The sequence below is a fragment of the Coregonus lavaretus genome (assembly GCF_964263955.1).
Source record: "Coregonus lavaretus genome assembly, chromosome: 6".
NCBI lineage: Eukaryota > Metazoa > Chordata > Actinopteri > Salmoniformes > Salmonidae > Coregonus > Coregonus lavaretus.
In genome coordinates, this window is record NC_139993.1 from 37414641 (window position 1) to 37436175 (window position 21535).

A 21535-nucleotide genomic window follows, 5' to 3' on the forward strand; every position below is an offset into this window, starting at 1 on the left:
AGCGTACAGGTCACAGTGGTGGGTAGTATATGGGGCTTTGGTGACAAAACGGATGGCACTGTGATAGACTACATCCAATTTGCTGAGTAGAGTGTTGGAGGCTATTTTGTAAATGACATCGCCGAAGTCAAGGATCGTAGGATAGTCAGTTTTACGAGGGCATGTTTGGCAGCATGAGTGAAGGAGGCTTTGTTGCGAAATAGGAAGCCGATTCTAGATTTAACTTTGGATTGGAGATGCTTAATGTGAGTCTGGAAGGAGAATTTACAGTCTAACCAGACACATAGGTATTTGTAGTTGTCCACATACTCTAGGTCAGACCCGCCGAGAGTAGTGATTCTAGTCGGGTGGACGGGTGCCAGCAGTGTTCGATTGAAGAGCATGCATTTAGTTTTACTAGTGTTTAAGAGCAGTTGGAGGCTACGGAAGGAGTGTTGTATGGTATTGAAGCTCGTTTGGAGGTTTTGTTAAGTGTCCAATGACAGGCCAGATGTATACAAAATGGTGTCGTCTTCGTAGAGGTGGATCTGAGAGTCACCAGCAGCAAGAGCGACATCATTGATATACACAGAGAATAGAGTCGGCCCAATAATTGAACCCTGTGGCACCCCCATAGAGACTGCCATAGGTCCAGACAACAGGCCCTCCGAATCGACACATTAAACTCTATCTGAGAAGTAGTTGGTGAACCAGGCGAGGCAGTCATTTGAGAAACCAAGGCTATTTAGTCTGCCAATAAGAATGCGGTGGTTGACAGTCGAAAGCCTTGGCCAGGTCGATGAAGACTGCTGCACAGGACTGTCTATTATCGATCGCGGTTATAATATCGTTTAGGACCTTGAGCGTGGCTGAGGTGCACCCATGACCAGCTCGGAAACCGGATTGCATAGCGGAGAAGGTACGGTGTGATTCGAAATGGTCGGTGATCTGTTTGGCACAATTGCCAGAAAATAGCCTAACATTCGTTTTTGAAGTTTAATAAGGGCAAATTATATTTTCTCATGTGACATTCAAATTCCTTTATTAGTCACATTAGCTCTCAATAATTATTATTTTGATGGAAAACCGAATTTTGCTTCTTAGGTCGTTAAAGTTAAATCGAGATTCCTTCTTAATTCGGTTGATAATGTTATGGGAAAAGGGTTTATTGGCTAAATGTGGCAACTCCTCTATTGCTGCAAATTGTTTTTGGGAGGCTAGTTTTCAGGCCTTATGGGTTTGAGTAGTCAGGGGAATGCCACACACAGTTCCATAGCGAGAGAGAGTGTGTGTGTGTTTCTTTGTGTGTATCTCTGTGCATGTGTGTGCCTGCATGGCAGTTTTTTTCTCTCTGTGCGTGTCTCTCTCACTCTGCGTGTGTGTGTGTGTGTGTGTTAGCACGTAGGCATTTTTTAATAGCAGCCAGACTCTATATGAAGCATCAGAAGTTTGTAGCAGGCTGTGTGTGCTGCTCTGCCAGCCTAGCTCCAGCCCAGCACTTCCTGGCTGGGGATCATGTGAACCCGGATGGCCCTGTTGTGCTTCCTCCTGCCTATTTAAAGGCCCATTGTAGACAACTTAGGCTTGATTCGAGCCATTACTGTCCTGGGATGCCTCCACCTCCCCTCTCCTCCATTCCACCTCTCCACTCCTCCTTCCCACCACTCTACCTTTCCCAGCCTGGGCCTGATTTAATTACTACATTATTGATTTATATAATTTATTTAAGTGTCATACACCAACCGTTGCCCAGACAAGACACTACTGAACAAAATAACATTTTACAAATTATACCCATACAATTGACTTAGTCCTTGCTGAGCTGGACCAGGGCAGATTACTAGGAGACTCAGGGGAAGGGGGTGGCTGATCAGATGGAAGCCTGACTCTGCCTATGGCTCCTTTACCCTGATGGTGCCCTTTAGCCTCTGGATCTCAACTGTACTGCACTTCCTGGCAGGATGGAAAACACATAGCTGTTTTGAGCTCGGCACATTCCCTGCCTTCCAATAAGGACAAACAGGATCAGTTGGAGTAATCAGAGGGATTGTATTGTACTGGAGAGTAAATGTAGAGTTGAAGAGATCACTGTCCCTATCTGCCTGCCTGCTTGGCTGGCTGGGTGGGTGGGTGATTGAGTAATCCCATGGTGACCAGGTCTACAGTGTGACCTCTGACACCACACACTAAACCCGAGCAGCTGACCTTCGAGGTAGAGGGGTCAGAGTCATCTGACTGATCGCTAATGAAGGGTCAGCTCTGCTCCGCAGCGCTCCACTCTTTCATGTTGTTGTTTCCATGAGTGGCCACAGAGGTCTTTTGCGTGCCTGCATGTATCTACTCTGACACTGGCCTGAATCATAACAGGCCCTGTGCTTAGGATCCAGAATGGCTGATGTTAGCAGAAGCCCAGGCAGACGTTTCCTGTCTTAATACATTTCCCCCATCTCTGTACGTAACTACACTCCACTACTGGGTCAGCCTCGATTCTACACTCCCCATTTCTGTCTGAGGAAGGCTCTCTATGCACCTGTTCTTTGGAGCACGTACACACCGAGGTGAAAAGCAAAAAAAAAAGCGAGAGTGGAAGATGGAGAGTTAGAGGGAGAGAGGAGGGCAGTATTCCCCCTCCCCCCTTCCCTCCCTCTCCTCCTTCCACAAAATGGCCTTGGTGCTCTTGTTCCTGAGGCTCCTTTCTCTGGCCTGTGAAGAGTAATTGGGGTGTGTGTGTGTGTGCGAAAGTGAAAGAGACTGTGTGTGTGTGTGTGCCCCTGCTTGTGCTCTGAAAGGGAGGATCTGGCCAGCAGATTGAGTTGGATTGCAGGGAGGCAGGCAGGGGAGAGGAGCTCGTTAGAGGCTGGAACAATGAGCAGCCCCTCTCCTGAACCTCAGTGGACCAGCTCTGTTTTGTTCTCCCCACCAGGCTTAGCACTGCTCCTCTCCTCTCCTGACCCCCTCCCCCACATACCCTCATAGACCTGGCCTCTCTCTGTCACTCTCCCTCACTGTCACATTCGCACGCACGCACATGTATGCTTACAGTGGGGTCAGAAATTATTGACACCATTGGTAAAGATGAGCAAAAATGACTGTATAAAATAAATAATTCAAATACTGAGCTTTATTGTATGCACAGAAAATGGGGAAATTATTTTATTTTATACTAATACAATTGCTCATAGAAAGATTCTGTTTAACAAGTAATGCAAAAAAAAATCTCAAAGGGGCAGGTCAAAATTATTAACACCTCTGTTTTCAATACCTTGCAATACCTCACCTTGCGAGGATAATGGCACTGAGCCTTTTTCTACAATGTTTTATGAGATCGGAGAACACATTGGGAGAGATCTTAGACCATTCCTCCATACAGAATCTTTCCAGATCCTTGATATTCTTTGTCTGCCCTTATGGACTGCCCTCTTCAATTCAAACCACAGGTTTTAAATGGGGTTCAAGTCCGGAGACTGAATGTGGATTTTGTGGTCAATTAACCATTTCTTTGTGGATTTTGATGTGTGCTTTGGGTTTTTGTCTTGCTGGAAGATCCACTTGCGGCCAAGTTTCAGCCTTCTGTAGTGCTGAGCGATTAGTGCTTTTTGAAGTCTGTTCGGTTTTGTTTCAGTTATTAAAAAAATAATCATGGTTTTCGGTTTCAATTCTTTTTTCGGACATTAAATGCACAATGCATTATGTGGGTTGAACGCTATAACAACACAGAATAAAAAAATTAATAGAAGTCCCATCATGGTAGTGACTGCCCATTACTTATCACTTATTAACCATCATTTATTCACATTGCTTTAATAAAATATTTGTTTTATTTAATTCCAAGTCATCTTATCTCTATAGAGCAGCTTCCTATGCTGTCTGACAATATCACTATTTTAGTGGTTCTTCAAAGTAAATAAGGCATACTTTTATGACTGCTGAAGACCAACTATCAATCACTCATGTACTTTCAGGTAGAGAAAGCCCCGCAATGCAACTCGCACATGTTCTATCTCGGTCAATGAGGTCTCAGTGTCTGCTCCACACAAACCGAGACCGGACAAGTAAGTGGGCGCCCAATGGATTATGGTCATTGTAGTTAATTCTATGGTCTATGGTCCTCTGTAGCTCAGCTGGTAGAGCACGGCGCTTGTAACGCCAGGGTAGTGGGTTCGATCCCCGGGACCACCCATACACAAAAATGTATGCACGCATGACTGTAAGTCGCTTTGGATAAAAGCGTCTGCTAAATGGCATATTATTATTATTATTATTATTAATTACCACATTTTCTGTGCTAAACTATGTCGAATATTGTCCTGCATCTTTCATTCGATGCAAAACCCACCACTAGTACACGTGGCAAAAGAGCCCTATTTTCATGTAATCTGGCACCGGTGCCAATGACGTTTAGCAAACTCCAGGTGTTTACATTTGTTGAATGACATGAAAATGGAGCTGTTTGGTCACGCACATCAGTGGTGAGTTTTGCGTCGAAAGAAAGGTGCATATGCAGAAAAGAACCCCATACCTACTGTAAAATATTGTGGGGGATCTTTGATGTTATGGGGCTTTTTTGCTTCCACTGGTTCTAGGGCCCTTGTTAAGGTCAACGGCATCATGAACTTTACCCAGTACCAGGACATTTTAGCCAAGTGGCAACAAGTAGATCTTCCAGCAAGACAATAACCCCAAGCACACATCAAAATCCACAAAGAAATTGTTAATTGACCACAAAATCAACCTTTTGCAATGGCCATCTGTCTCCGGACTTGAACCCCATTGAAAACCTGTGGTTTAAATTGAAGAGGGCAGTCCATAAGCGCTGACGATGGATATCAAGAATCTGGAAAGATTCTGTATGGAGGAATGTTCTCAGATCTCTCCCAATGTGGTCTCCAATCTCATAAAATATTTTAGAAAAAGGCTCAGTGCTGTTACCCTCACAAGGTGAGGTATTGAAAACAGTGGTGTCAATAATTTTGACCCCTACCTTTTTGAGAGAGAAAAATCTTACTTACGAAACAAAATCTTTCTCTGAACAATTGTATTAGCATAAAATAATGTAACTTTTTTAAACATCTTTATCAAGGGTGTCCATTTCGGATCCCACTGTACGCATATACACTGAGTGTACAAAACATTAGGAACACCTTCTCTTCCATGACAGACTGACCAGGTGAAAGCTATGCTCCCTTTTTAGATGTAACTTGTTAAATCCACTTCAATCAATGTAGATGAAGGGGAGGAGATGGGTTAAAGAAGGAATTTTAAGCCTCGAGACAATTTGAGACATGAATTGTTTGTGTGCCAGTTAGACTGTAAATGGGCAAGACAAAAGATTTGTGCCTTTAAATGGGGAATTGTAGTAGGTGCCAGGGGCATCGATTTGAGTGTCAAGAATTGCAACCCTGCTGAGTTGTTCATGCTCAACAATTTCCCGTGCGTATCAAGAATAGTCCACCACCCAAAGGACATCCAGCCAACTTCACACAACTGTAGGAAGCATTGGAGTCAACATGGGCCAGCATCCCTGTGGAACTCTTTCGACACCTTGTAGAGTCCATGCCCTGACGAATTGAGGCTGTTCTGAGGGCAAAGGGGGGGGGGGGGGGTGCAACTCAATATTAGGAAGGTGTTCATGTATGTAGACATGGACACACACTCCATGTGTCATGCTAACACGCATACCTGTATGCTTTTAGCGGTGCCGTGCGAGTCCACACTGCAATCACATGCAGGACCCAGCGCTGAATACATTCAATATGTCCTCACTCTCCACCTCTCCCTTCCCCAGTTATCCTTCTCCACCAGGGAATCCAGCAGAATGAACAAGCCTTGTACTTAATTAGACTAATTTCTAATGCTTCTGCATAGGGCCCATGAGTGGAGCTAACCCACTCAATTATTTCCTACACACACTGCCTCTCCTCTGTCCTCATCTCTAGCTTTAGCACCAGGGCAGTGGGGTGGGGTGGGGCCTCCATTGACAGAGAACCAGAGAGACAGACAGACAGACAGCCCTAGCCCAGCATTCAGGCCCTTTGTCTGGCTGTCCTGCAGTATTACCCCTTAGGCCCTACTAACTAATTGCTCAAAGTCCCGCAGAGAGGAGGGCCAGGCTGATGGGGGTACTACTCATGTGCTCTGATGGGGTGTCCCCAATTCTCCCGTTGTCTTCTCCTTCCTTTCTTTCAACCCAGACTTAACATTAAACAAGTGTCTTAATTTGGTCAAGAGCCCCTTGTTCCCCTCCCTCCCTCCTGGTGTCCCTCACACATCTGGCCCTGACAATTTTTTTTGTCCCATCACAATGGTTCCCAATCACAATTAAACAAAAAAAACAACAACAATATATAAAACAAATGAAAATTAAAAATATACTCAAAAATTAAAAATTTGAACAAAATATATATATAAAAAATTAATGTAAAGTGGTTGTCCCACTGGCTATAAGGTGAATGCACCAATTTGTAAGTCGCTCTGGATAAGAGCATCTGCTAAATGACGTAAATGTAAATGTTCCCGACTCCCCTGGTTTCCCTACAGTCTCCCCCTCATCCTCCCTCCCCTCTCTGTGCTCACACACCCCTCATACACACCTCTCTGTGTCTTTCAGCTCTGTCCTTCAGCTTCAGCTCACTCATCATGGCTCTCCAACTCACTCCCACTGTTCCCCATACAATCACATCTCTCATAGGACCCCCCCCCCCCCCCCCCCCCTCCCCCACACACAGATAATTATTGTTTGGCACACATCTGGTATTTGATTCATACATGAAGGATGTTGACCTAACTTGGAATGTAAACATGTAGTGATAAAACGGGTATGGGTATACCATTTCTGAGAACAATGCCAAATCACCACAAAATATATTTAAGTATATAGTGGGTGTTGTCTGCAAGATTTTCACACTTTTTACAATTATATGCTCACAGTGCTTATTCTGTTTCTGCACAGGCACCTCTCCAGCCACCCCCTGGGTCCTCAGCGTCCGCAGCGGCAGCTGCAGCTTCGGGAACCCCCCAGGCCCTGAAGCTCACATACCCAGAGACCCTGGACCGCATCAAGGAGGAGTTCCAGTTCCTCCAGACCCAGTATCACAGGTACATAACCTCCCCTAGTACCCAACAACACTGCAGCCTTTTTTCTCTCTCTCTCTCTCTCTCTCTCTCTCTCTCTCTCTCTCTCTCTCTCTCTCTCTCTCTCTCTCTCTCTCTCTCTCTCTCTCTCTCTCTCTCTCTCTCTCTCTCTCTCTCTCTCTCTCTCTCTCTCTCTCTCTCTCTCTCTCTCTCTCTCTCTCTCTCTCTCTCTCTCTCTCTCTCTCTCTCTCTCTCTCTCTCTCTCTCTCTCTCTCTCTCTCTCTCTCTCTCTTCGTGTTTGTTTATGTGCTAGCTTACAGCTTATGTAGTTTACAGGGGCCACCAGTGGTTGGAGAGCTGCTTAACATCTTATTAGGCTTCCATGACAAGAAGCAAAAGTGGGTTGGTTATATACTAGATCCGTTCTAGAATGCCCACAGACCTCAGCTTTTTCTAAGGGGGAGGAAGAGGAAGGAGATGTGAGGTGAGAGAGAGACAGCAAAGTACATTGGAGAAAGGGGGCCGGGGAAAGGAAACCGAGGGAACCACAACAATGGATGGAGGCTCATAGGCTTTCTTCATCCTTTAGTTTGTAGATGAAATGTAACATGAGTCTTTCTACGTGTTTATGGGTTTCAAGGCTTTGCAAGTTTTTTTGGCTGCAGGTTTTCCTGGCGTAGTTTGCTGGGCGTTGGGGGTGGGCTGGCACTCTGTTGTTGGGGGAAGGAGTTTCAGAAGATTGAGACTTCACAACAATACAGAAATGTGTGTGTCTGTATCAGTGTGTGTGTGTTTGATGTGTGTGTCTTCCTGTATGTCTCTGTATCTGTGTGTTTGATGTGTGCTCTGATGTTGAGGAATGTAGCCAGAGAAGGCCTGAATGGCTTTGACTGTGGGACTCTAGCTGGCTGTTGCGTCTCAGCCTGACTCCCAGCCTTCCAGCCTGCTCTGCTCTGCCTCCCTCTGTTCTCTTGGCACACCTTCACACAGTCCCCCACTTTGATTCGACCAGCCAGAATGAGCTATTCCAACCCCTCCCCCAGCTAACTCCTATTGTATGTCCCCCTTTCCCCCCACCCCTCCCCACCAAGCCCCCAGCTTCCAGCACCGGCTCAAAGGCTCGCCGTACAAACAGCGGGCCAGCGTTCAAACGGGCCTGGCTGATTCCAGACATACCTCTGGATCGCACTACGACCATCACCGCTGGCACTCAGCAGCCGGCCCAATCACAGTATCACACCACAGTCCAACAACAGTCTCCGAGCCAGAACACTGGCCTGGTCAGGCAGCAGCCCTGTTCCTCGTAGCACCGCTCTCCCTGCACCTGTCATAAAACATCTGAAGCATTAATAACACAAAATATTATTTGGCAACAACCAAGCTTGCTGGATTAACACTGAATCCATTATCTTCCAACTATAGATTGCATTCTGTGGCAGATTCTAGATTCTACTATAGCATTCTATGGCAGCGAGCCACAAGCAAAGTGTTATGCAAAGCATGTTATGGTAAGACACCAGTCTATTGGGTTAGGGGTGAACTGCTTAGCCTCCCTCAGCAGACACAGGCAAGCTGCAGGTCTCTCCCCACAGAGGATCTCATGAACACACACTTGCCTATTACTGACAGACTAATCAGACTTACTCTAGGTAAAACACATGGCGTGCACACACAGACACACACACACACACACACAAACACACACACACACACACACACACACACAGATAGACAGACAAGCTAAACGCAGCCTCACACACAGATCTGGGCTAGAAATAGCAGGGCTTCAGTTAGTATTGATCGTGGCTGGAGCCTGATTGCTGTTGCTTAGATGGATTAGGAGGCAGGAAAGAAACGGAGGTAAAGGGATTAGGAGTGATGACCTGTGTGTTTGTGGCTATCCTGGTGTGTGTGTGTGTGTGTGCGCGCGTGTGTCTCACTCTGTCTTTGTGTGATTCTGTACGTGGATCTCTTTCTGTATGTGTGTGTGATACTAGATATGTGGACCTTATAGAAGAGGAATACATTAATTAAACATAGCTAGATGGGTTGCCTATTGTACTGCTGTCACGTTACTGCATGAAGTATACTTGTTTGTGCCTGCCAAGTTAGTTGTGTGTGTGTGTGTGTTTGTGTGTGCACTGTGTGTGTTCTGCAGCTGCTCTTTAAACAACCTCTAATCAGCAGACTGGAGGGAGACCGTGAGGAGCTGCTGACACATGAAGCTCTTATTACAGTAATTCTCTCTCTTTACACACACTGGTCGGTCGTGAATTGGGAATGTGTGACACAGAAATCGTTTCCATATGAACAGCAGCGTAGGCCCACATGTAGCCTAGTAAGTGTGTTGTTGTTTTGTATTTAGGTCTGGAGTGAAGGAGAGGCTCTCAGAATGTTAACATGCTGCCACTCGGAGAACACTCGAACACACACTACTGCTCTGCAAGTATTACACTGTTTGATACCAGGACTGTGCTCAAAACAACACAATGTATTTGTGTTTGTGTAACCGTCTGTGTTGAGCAGATGGAACATTGGGTTTATGTCATTGGCGGTCGGTGCTGTTTAAGATTAGGGAGGACAAAAAAATTTCATGAGCATGGCCTTTTTTCTATCACAACATATTGGATGACTGTCATTCATATTCCATTTACCCAGCTCAATGTAACATCGATAGGTTTAGACTACTAATTGATACTCGAATTTGCCCTTTGCCCATCATGAAGTTGCTACAACCTAGCCTACAAATGAATGTTTATAATGTAGGTGCACAGGTCGAGAGACCAATTGGAGTAATCAAGGTGACAGACAGTGACGCATTCAATACCGCCTTGCACACTCTTGCCCGCATCTAGCTGATCTGGGATCTGGGTATCACAAAAGCATCTTAAGGCTAAGGTAATTTTAGGATCCTATGGTTCTAACGATGAACTTAACCTTAAGATGCTTTTGGGAAACCGGGCCCTGGGGTGATTTGTCCAAACAGTTCTGTTTTGCAACTAAAAATAGTTTATATTGGACATATTCAGGTAGGTCCCTCCCTGTTTTGTTCAGTTTGCTTCTGTTTAAGAAACGTTTAGCAACAATCGGCGGAATGAATACACCCCTGATCACCCACACACACATTTCACTTTCATAGCAGCCACATACAGCATCATCACTTCGCTCATTGTGTAATTCCTTCTCGCATCTATGCGCTCTCCTCCTCTCACCTTTTCCCTTAGCTTGTGGACTTCAGTTCACGACACAACAGCTGTCTGTGACCAGGCGCAAAAACCTCTCAAAAGCCAAACCTTCATAACATAACCGCTACACGCCTACATCGTTGTCACCATATTAACGTTATACCGGTAGTCAACAAACTAGAACTAACGCGTTAGTAAACCTCCAATCCATGTGTATAATCACAGCAAGCAGTTTAGCTGTTAAAATTCCGGCCTTTTAATAAATTCTCTGGTTTTCCCTAAATCCCGGATGGAGGACTCCCACAATCAGAAGGGAATAAGCAGGAAATCCGGAATCCTCCAACCAGGATTTCTGGGTGAATTTATTGGAATTTTGCAATCCTAGTGACTGAGCATGTGTTTGTGGTGGGGTGGTTACTGGTTACTGGTTACTGGTTGGCGCTTAAATGAGCTTTAATGCGGGTGTGGTTCTGTGAGCATGTAGTCATAAAAGGACAGTCTTTACAGTAAACTAGCTTCTAGTGTGTGTGCGTACATACACACACACACATTATCTTTACTGTAAACTCACACATGCTGGTTAGTACAGAGAACAGGGAGGGGTCTGTTTGGGGTTACTATGCTATTGTGTGTCGAAATCGCAGCTTTGGGCCTCTTCTCACTACGAGCAATTGCCCAGAGATTCAGAGAAAATACCCTTGCGTAGACCTTTTACTGTAATGTAAACTTGCGAACTTGTCACACCTCGACCGCTACCTCCAGAGGTCACGCACAACACTCTCCTGACAATTACCCCCCTCCAAGCAGGGCAGTGTAAACAGAATTTAGCTAAGTTTAGTATGTGAGGAAGATGCAGATATTTTGTTTAGTTTGCTACCTAGCTCTGTGTAATATGAGTGGTCCTCTGTAGCTCAATTGGTAGAGCATTGTGCTTGTAACGCCAGGGTAGTGGGTTCGATCCCCGGGACCACCCATACGTAAAAATGTATGCACACATGACTGTAAGTCGCTTTGGATAAAAGCGTCTGCTAAATGGCATTTTAATTTATAACGTTACTGTACATTTATATTCGTATGAGAGCGGTAAATGTTCATTTTTACAATGCTGAAGTTAGCTACTTGATGAAGCAAAGGTTGTTAGCTAACGTTACTTAGCTAGCAGCTGTGCCACTTTGGCTGTGTTACTGTCTTGCAGCTAAATGAATGAGTGCATGGACAAGAAAACAAACCATTTAAATGTCTGTACATGCTTGTGAATTGTTGCATTATTCAAGAGTGTAATATGGTTTTGTTGCATTAATCAAGAGTAATATGGTAGATGCATGAAAAATTGCTCGCATAGCTAGCTAGTTGAATAATGTGCATGCTTAGTGGCTAACTAGCTGTGATATTTATGGTACATCAGAGCTGCGAAGCCTAGAAAGTCATCTGAACCCTCGGCCTGGGACATTCTATTGCAAATGTAAATTGAAAACTTTGTGTACATGTAAATTGCCATTTTGTCCCAATGCCTCTCTTCCAACTTTCGTCAATCTGAATAAGCTCTTGTTTAGTGTGTGCACTATTGGGTGATGATGAAAGGTTACACTTGGTGGTTTGCTGGTGTGTGTGAGCGCAGGGACGGCGGAGCGAATTTTTTTATTTTTTACAGGGTTTGCGAAAAATTTAACGTTTAAGCATCATTTAGATATTTTTCTGCTTATAATTTCCGACATTTGGTAGGCTATTTGTTAGTCAACGTGACTATAATTAGATAGGCCTACATCCAGCTTATCTTCTGTCATTACGTGATGCTCTAGAACAGGGGTTCCCAAACGTTTTCACTCAGGCTCCCCTTCCAGCATTGGGGAACCTCCCCCCTTCTTAAATCCTGCTATTCTACACATTTTGCTATTGTCTTACGTGTGTTCATGTGAAATTTTTGTGACTCAAACATTACAACAAAATCAATGGGCGAAAAAAACATTAGCTGACATGGGCTAGTTGATCTGGACATTTCTGAGTTATAAATGGCTCTCTAAGGCATGCAATGACTGACTTTCAAGAGTAAACAACTTTTAACTTTCAAGAGTGGACTGCAACGTGGAAAGACTACCTGGACTCATCCAATAAGAAACGCACATTTTCATTCTCCATTGCAAGACGTTTTCACACATGTTCCATTGCATGGCCTAATTAACACCATGCAGGTGTGTGGGTAGAGGGTGGTGAGAAGGAGACGTTGCACAGATTTAGCATAGTCATTAGTCACCTGCTACTATAGCTCTGACACCCAGTGGAGCCAGCCATACAATGTATTCTGCAATACACTAGTGCAGGGTTGCCCAACCCTGTTCCTGGAGAGCTACCCTCCTGTAGGTTTTCGCTCCAACCCCAGGTGTTACTAACCTGATTCATCTTATCAACCTGCTAATTATTAGAATCAGGTGTGCTAGATTAGGGTTGGAGCAAAAATGTACAGGACGGTAGCTCTCCAGGAGCAGGGTTGGGCAGTCCTGTACTAGTGTGCCTGTGAGGGAGTGTGTGTGCAGTGAACATGCCTCTGTGTAATCGTATGTGCGTGGGGTAATGGTGCTCTGCTGACAGAGCTGTCTGAGTGGTGGCAGGCTGCAGATTTGTAGCGCATTCCGACGATCATCTTATCTGCTGTCAACGTGAGGGAGAGATGAGGAGAGCAGAGGACGATGCTACGTAGCAGGCTCCCATCATCTCTCGCTCTCTCTTCCTATCTATCTATCTCCCTCTCTCTTCCTATCTCTATCCCTCTCTTCCTATCTCACTCGCTCGTTCTTGCTCACTCTCTCGTTCTCTCTCTCCCTCTCGTTCTCTCTCTCCCTCTCGTTCTCTCTCTCCCTCCCTCGCTCTGTCTCTCATTCTCTCTCGTTCTCTCACTCTCTCTATCAGCAGACCGAACTCTGACTGATGTGTAGCCACTTTTCTCTGGTTAAATGCAAGATTAACTTTAAGGAAAACATTAGGAAATGTAGCTGGCTACATTCTTTATGATAAACATCAGCAATATGATGGCCATTCATCGTTTTTGCAAAAAATACCTTTTTTTTTTTATTGTGTAGCTTCCAGCCAAATAGTATTGCACTTTCATACTGGCCCCCCGTGGGAAACGAACCCACAACCCTGGCGTTGCAAGCGCCATGCTCTACCAACTGAGCTACTTCCGTTGTCATCTGATGAAAATGAAGCTATACTGAACAAAAATATAAACGCAACATGTAAAGTGTTGGTCCCATGTTTCATGAGCTGAAATAAAAGATCCCCGCACAAAAAGCGAATCTATCTCCAATTTTTGCACACATTTGTTTACACCCCTGTTAGTGAGCATTTCTCCTTTGTCAAGATAATCCATCCACCTGACAGGTGTGGCATATCAAGAAGCTGATTAAACAGCATGATCATTACACAGGTGCACCCTGTGCTGGGGAAAATAAAAGGCCACTCTAAAATGTGCAGTTTTGTCACACAACACAATGCCACAGATTTGAGGGAGCTGGACTCACCTGCTCCCGCTTTCTTCTGTTGTGCTATTTACAAACAAACGTGACTGGCTCACCTGTTCTGGGGAACTATCATAAGCTTCATAATGTAAAATAATGTGACCGGTGAAATGAAGAACGTGATGTGCTTGATATCCTAATCTATTGCACAGGTTTACTGCAGGTATCGGAAAGTAGCTAAAAATATTAACATTTATAGAAAAACTTCTAAGAAATAGTATTGATGGAATTGAAAAACCATCTCGTGGCTATTTCCAAATACCCCGGTATACGGTATACCGCCCAAGCCTAGTGTTTGGATGTATCGTCAGTGTTGGCATGTTTCCCCTCCACACACCGTGAGGAAAGTCACCCTTCCGAGATGCCCAGGTCTAGGTGAACAGATACAGATAGAATCGTCACTTCTCAGAAATCCTGCCATAGGTTACTTCTGCAGAGCGGCAATTCCACTGTAATAAAATCTATCAAGGGGAATAAATGTAATCCCCTGAGCTTTCTGCCTTCCTCCCTCCATCCCCCGTCTCCTCCCCCTCTTGTCTCCTCCCCCCAGCTCCACCACCCCCACCTCCCCCTCCCTCCCTGGCGGTGATAAATGAGTCAATTATGGGCGGCAGTGCAGGCCTTCTGAAGGGGAGCGGATGTGCTGTTATTACCTGTTGCAGCCTGGTAATGTTGCAGTATTAATCATATTCTAATTTCCCAGGCCCTCGCTGCTCTCCCCCGCATAAATCTGCTGCACGCAAACAAGTCAGCAGCGTGGCACCGGGGTGAAATACAGCCCAGGGGAAGGGTGGAGAGGAGAATGGAGGGGGGGGTGTGTGTCTGTGTGTAAAGGACGCAGGGGAGGGAGCTGTTGGCTGACTGGCTGGTTCCTTAAAGGAAAAATCCACCCAAAACCACTAATTCCTATAATTTACAGTGTTAGATAACAATATGTGAGAACAATTATTTTTTGTGAACAAATGTTTCATTTTGTCATTATAATAAGGTTGGTAGCAACATGTGAAAATCATTGTGGAAATCTGTTGCAGCTCAAGTCGCCTACAAAACCCACAATGCAATGCACTCTCTATGGGCTGGCTAGCTAGCAAACGTAGCTACACACAATAATACCTAAGTAAATATCGACATATGAAGTAGTTAGTTGCAGTTTGTTTAGGCGATTTTACAGCTATCAATTTAGGAGTCTACAATCTTAGCATGTTCAACCTGCAGGTCGATGTGCCTCGCAGAGTGGAGTCTGACATTCGCAACGGCACCATGCAGTCTGGACTGAAGAGGCAGACAAATAAGAGAAATGTGGTGGACTCTCTGTTAAATGACACATTTCTCGAGGTAGGAATATTGCAAAAATATGATCAATGCCTCGTTCGAGAGAAGACAACCTGCTGCATTATGATGTGGTCCTCTGTAGCTCAGCTGGTAGAGCACGGCGCTTGTAACGCCAAGGTAGTGGGTTCGATCCCCGGGACCACCCATACACAAAAAAAAATGCACGCATGACTGTAAGTCGCTTTGGATAAAAGCGTCTGCTAAATGGCATATTATTATTATTATGATATCGGCCAGTATTGAAATCTGACGTGCATGATAGACGTTTTCTATTAACTTCCAGTGTAGTGAGAGCGGCTTTATCGCAATGCTACGTCATACCGGCTGAATTTCTGCCTGCTTGAACGGCAATAGCTCTGATAAACATGAATTGACCCTGGGAATCGATAGAACATCATGCAGAGATGCACAAAAACAATATAACATTCAAAATGGGTGAATATTTCCTTTTTAAAGGAGGGCTGTGTGCGTGCTGGGCTCAGGATTCCTGGGGTGCTTTGGTGGGACATGGTCACATGGTGACTTGGCAAGGACATATGGAGGGAGAGAGGAGGGGTCAGACAGATTGACAGATGGCCAAATGGAGGGAAGGGACAGATAGAAAGGGAGGGTGATTGGAAGGTGGAGGGAGGAGGGATGGATAGGGAGGGAGAGGCGTGTCGCATCCCTGCCCTTCTATGACACCTTGGTCCTGGGAGACCTTGGTCCTGGCTTGCCTGGTCTGTTCTGGCTTGGTGTCAAGTGCTAAGCGTGAGCTCATCTATTCCTGGTGTGCTCTGAAGCGATAATGTCCTGTCACCAGCCCAATCCTATCTTTTCTGGGACAAATCTAGCTGCATGTGTCTGCACTGCCTACTAAATATGGACGTGTTTGTTTGTGTTAATGTTTGTATATTTCAGGCTCTGTCGGTGTATCGGGCAACTTTTTTTTAGATGTATTGTATGAATCTGAAAAAATCTGAACAGTATTATGATATAGAGTATCTGCCCTCTTCTAAATCTAAACTCGTCTTTCCTACAGCCTGAAGATGGAGTGTGAGAAACTGGCCACCGAGAAGACTGAGATCCAGAGACACTACGTCATGGTGAGACCCGCAAGAACACACACTCCCCATCCACATCCTTGGGTTTTCTAACGAACACCATGCTGATGATTCATTTCTGCAGGAGAAGAGTTGAGATCCATTGTGTTGCTTTCCCAGACAGAGCAGACAGACAAGACAACTCTCTCTCGGGTAACACACAGCCAGCTGTCTGTCTGTCTGTTGACTACACTACACCACTCATGCCAGTATCTGGCAAGGGATTACACATCACACCCACTGGAAACCACATGGACCACACATGTGCGCGAGCGCACACACACACACGCAAACACGCACATATTACATTGTGTTTGTGTGTGTTGTCTCCAGCTCTGATATGGGTAATCCTCCACATTCCTGGCAGCGTTCATCCGAGACTATGATCAGAGAAGGCCCTAACCACAGCTGACTGTGTGTTGCCCAGTGCCCACTGTGGCAAAAGGAGCTATGTGGCAGCCTGGCACAGCCTGGCGCTTGGCATACATCTCCACCCATTTCTCTCTTCTTTTTGGCTCTGAATTTTGGAGTCTGCAAGTCGCCTAGCAACAGCTCTGAATCTTGGCACAGCTGCAGAACACAACAGCCAGCCATCAGGAAGGGCCTTTTTATTGAACACACACACACACACACTTCTGCATCAAACAGCTCTCAGCGCTGCCATTTCTTAATTTCTTCTACCTAGCTGTCAAACCCCTCAATTTTTACTCCTTAACCAACCCTGCTGAAAATGGCATGTCAGAATGTCACACTACAACGTCTGTTTTTTCAAATGGCTTCAGCTCTGGCCGACGACGATTTTCCATCCTTGCTCTGAACCGAGTGATTGACACCACCACCATCTCTGTGCTCACATGCCAGGTTGGCATAGCCCAGAGCTGAGGTCATTAAATAAATGAATAAAAGCGAACAAATCGACTCGCCCACTCATCCAGCATTGAATGTTTTTTTTATTTTCTCGTAGATCTGCATATATGCAAATGTACAACCATCAATTTCCGTCTCTCTTTTACAGTATTACGAGATGTCCTACGGCCTTAATATTGAAATGCACAAACAGGTGAGTCCAACCTCCCAATCTAACCTCCCTCCCTCTCTAGTCGACCTGGGTCTAGATGAGTAATGTATGTATGCTATGCTGATGGGAGAATCTAGTGAACTGGCCTCCAGCACAAAATGCTAATCCACCCATGATGGACCCATGGCACTGTGCTGCTGATGCATTAATAGGATCTGCAAACCGAATTCATATTTCTAGACAGGCGAGACGAGAGATGTGCCCTTCCTTCCCAAAGCAGCTGGAACATCCTATTTTCTCCCCTCATAAATCCTGTCTATTACCACTGCCGACTTTACCCTCCTCCTCCCTCTATCCCTCCCTCTATCCCTTTATCTCTCTTTCGCTATAACCTCCTCTGTCTCTATCCTTATCTCCCTTATACTTTCATTTCTATATAACCCCTCTCCTCTCTCTATTTCTCGCCTTCTTTCTATCATACCCCCCCCCCCCCCCCCGTGCCTCTGTCTTTCCTTGACACCCCATCCTGTTTCTCCCTCTTCATCCCTCTCTCCTGCAGACATACAGTCCTTGCTGAATTTCACTTTAAATCAGGTCACTGCCTTCAGAGCGTCTGCTCTCTCCCTTCGTTTTGCCATCTCAATCGCTCTGCTTTTGACAAGCCACACGAATCACCCTGCCCCCCTCCTCCTCCTCCTTCCTTCTCTCCGTCTCTTTCTTTCTCTCCCTCTCACTCCCCCTCCTCCTCCTCCTCCTCCTCGTGCATCCTGCCTCATTGGCTTTCATTTCCTCAACGGCACAAGAGCCTCCCCCGCCTCCTTCTCTTCTTTTCATTTCCCTCTCTCATTTTGTACTCCCCTATTTATCCTCGTTCTCTTGCGCTCTCCCTTGCTCACGGTCTCTAGTTTTTTTTTCGCTCTCTCCCCCACCCCCCACCCTGCCCTTCTCTCCGATCTCCCTGGCTCCCTCTCTCCTGAAGATGTCATTTAGTAGTTGGCGTTCTCTAACAAGAAATCATTGTGTTTCCCTGGTGAGGGCGCTGATGGATTTATGGAGGAGAGTGCTGAAGGGTGGGGGGTGGCGGAGGAAGTGGGGGGGTCTGCACTTCCTGTCTGCAGAATAGAGGGAAGAGGATGAGGGTAGAGGAGGGGGGACGAGATGAGCAGAGGCAAGAGGAAGAAGGGAGAGGAGGAAGAGTGTGAAGGAGGAGGGGGGTGGGAGGTCACCACAGTGTCAACAAATCAGTTGGTAGAGAATGGTGTGATGTGTGTGGGGCTGTGTCGCCTGGCCGGGGCGAGAGAAGGGGGAGACGGTACAGCAGAGGCTAGCTGTCAGCAGGAAAATGGCCCCCGGTCATAATGATGTTGTCATCATGATCTCTGCATGCATATCATTACTGGTGGGGTGTGTGTGTGTGTGTGGGGGGGGGGTTCTGATACAACACATGGCAGAGTGTGTAGGCTTGATTACTTCACTAATGGTAGTGAGATGAGGAGGAGAAGGGAGGGAGGAAGAGCTGGCAGATGCCCATGGCTAAGCCCACTGACCCCCAGTAGGTAGCCACACACACACACACACACACACACACACACTCTGGGATGGGCGGTCACATTAGATACTGGCCATGAATATTTTAGCCGGGCTTCTTGGCAGTGTTTAGGTTTGCATGGACCAAATGTGAGGAGCTAAAATATTTACCACACCGGCCCTCGCAACCAGACCTGCTCAGGTTCTGGTGTGTGTGTTGCTTTGATGAGCACACACACAGTGTCCTCACACACACAGTGTCCTCACACACACAGTGTCCTCACGCACAATCCCTATTTGTTTTTGCAGACAGAGATCGCCAAGCGGCTGAATGTGATCTGTGCCCAGCTCATCCCTTTCCTGTCACAGGAGGTGAGATCACCTGAAGACACACACACACACACTGCAAATCAAACATAGACATGCACACACACACCGCAAATCAAACACAGACAGATACACACACACACGGTCATGCATATTAAGACATCAGTAACACATTCAGTATCTCTCTGACAGCCACCCACCCCCTCAGGCGTGCACATGCATGCTCCTAGTAACCAATAACTCACAGTAAAACATTGACATACTACTATGCAGCAGGCACACACATTTACACAGTGACATGAACCCTTATGGAGCTTCAAAGCATGACTGTTATTCCTTCAAGACTTGGTCCTCCTAAACATGTACATACTTTATACCAATTGCTGTAATAGTGGTCTTGAAAGTATTATTATTGAATTTATAAAGCATGTTAAAATTCCGACCTTTCCTTTCAAGTTCACTGTTACCTTGGTTTGTCCCACAGCACCAACAGCAGGTGGTCCAGGCCATGGAGCGCGCCAAGCAGGTGACTATGGGGGAGTTAAATGCGTCTATAGGGGTACGTGGACTCCCCCCTCTACCTCATACAGTGTGTACCTTCATCCTCTCATACGTCTTTATTTTGGCTCTTTTGTTTGTGTTTTCTGTGGATAGCCAATTCCCCCTCCTCCCAGCACACACACACACACACACACACACACACACAAATTGGTCACGTAGTGCGGGCCTAACTGGAACAGGTTGAGATGAGACTGTTAGGAAACGGAGAGAGAGAAGAGAAGGAGAGATGAAAGATGACACTATCTGTGTGTCTGCACAACCGAGACAACTCATGGCCTCATCAAACCAGAGGAATTAAGTTTCTTCCCCTCCCCCCTAATCGTATTTCAGTGTTATCTGAAAAAGTCAATTATTTTGTATTAAATGAAAAACGAAAAATAATACAATTATGGTTTTCTTGCCTTCACATCATTCCAACCATGCACTCCATGGTTTGATTTTGTGGCAGTCTTCTCTCTCCTAGGGAGGCGCTCCTTCCCTCCACTCGCGCTCCATTTTGGATGGCACCATGCATGGGCTCCTCCATCAATGGAGACACCCTTCTCTGTGACACCCCTCTCTGTATACCTCTCCCTTCAGCCCCCCCCCCCCCCCCCCCCATCCGTCCGTCCGTCCGTCCAGTCCACCTCTAACCCAGTAGACCACAACTCAACCCCTGACTTGTTTTCTCTCTCTCCTCTCTCCTCCCTCCAGCAACAGCTGCAGGCGCAGCACCTCTCTCAGCACGTGGCCCAGGGTCTGCAGGGCCTGCAGGGTCTCCAGGGTCTGCAGGGCCTGCAGGGCCTGCAAATGGGGCCCCACCCTGGGGGCCTCCCTCACCCTGGCCTGGCGCTGGGCGGAGGGTCCGGCCTGCTGGCCCTGTCCGGGGCCCTAGGGGCCCAGCTGGCTGCCAAAGAGGGCCACGAGAGGGCCCACATGGAGGCTGCCGCTGCTGCAGCCGCCGCAGAGCACCACAGAGGTATGGGCTGGGACGGGGATGATGGGAGAAGGGAGATTAGGTTGGCCAGGTTTGGGTTAGGCTGAATGGGGAGAGTTGGTTTAGGTTTTGGTTGGGATTAGAGTAGTTGTGGTTGGTCTATGTGAGGTTGGGATGGGCTGAGGCATGTTTTTAGCTGTGTGTTTGTGAGAATGGTGATAGTCATGCTGTATTGTGTTTGCTCTGTTTTGGCTGGCTGCGGGGACGCGGGGCGATGCTGTCCATCATGGACGTAGACCGTGAGGCTGGACCGGTGAGTACACTATACTCCCAAGTTCCCTACACCCAAGTACACTACAACATAGTACAGTACACCATACTACACCTCCATCCTCTAGCCCCCTCACGGGCACTGAACCCCAGTCGATGCGGTATGATTTTTCCATCACATTTAGTCGGGGTGGTTATGAAGTTGATATGATTTATACCTCATTATCTCTTCCTCCTCCTTCCTTTATACCTCATTATCTCTTCCTCCTCCCTCCTTTCCCCCCTCCGTCCCCTCAGAGCTCTATGTCCAACGGGGATAAGGGTCGTTCAGCAGACTACCTCAGCAATGGGAAGAAGAGGAAAGCTGACGAGAAGGAGTTCATGACAGATTATGTTAGTATGCTACCATGCTGAGTTGATTACCAATTGTTTGTGTCATATTCATTCAGTAATTTGTTAATTTGTGTGTGTGCGCAGGCATGTACACAGGTGTGTGTGTGTGTGTGTGTGGTGTTCTATTTTTAACTAAAACCCACATTTTGATTGCAGGGCAGTGATGCGGATAAGAGTGATGATAATTTGGTGGTGGATGAGGTGAGTTGGCCCATCTCTGCGCCTCAGTCCACACCCAAATTTACTCTGATAATTGACTGATTCAGATTGATGAGAGAAACACTGTGGGGCTGGTGCACTAACCACCCCTCTCTGTGACCCCGCAGGACCCCTCGTCCCCCCGCAGTGTGCACTCCTACTCG

General features: G+C 46.4%; 1 protein-coding gene across 1 annotated transcript in view; it reads left to right on the forward strand.

The window, feature by feature from the left end:
* The window catches only part of LOC311130819 (transducin-like enhancer protein 1), a 47863-nt gene that overhangs the window by 12783 nt on the left and 13545 nt on the right, over positions 1–21535 (forward strand). The window contains exons 2-11 of the mRNA XM_084163617.1: positions 6929–7074; positions 16101–16164; positions 17177–17221; positions 19016–19078; positions 19518–19592; positions 20288–20552; positions 20807–20823; positions 21078–21173; positions 21330–21374; positions 21500–21535. The exon at positions 21500–21535 is cut by the window's right edge and continues 129 nt beyond it. Of these exons, the coding sequence (XP_084019743.1) occupies positions 6929–7074; positions 16101–16164; positions 17177–17221; positions 19016–19078; positions 19518–19592; positions 20288–20552; positions 20807–20823; positions 21078–21173; positions 21330–21374; positions 21500–21535 (852 nt within the window). The remainder of the gene's footprint in view (positions 1–6928; positions 7075–16100; positions 16165–17176; positions 17222–19015; positions 19079–19517; positions 19593–20287; positions 20553–20806; positions 20824–21077; positions 21174–21329; positions 21375–21499) is intronic.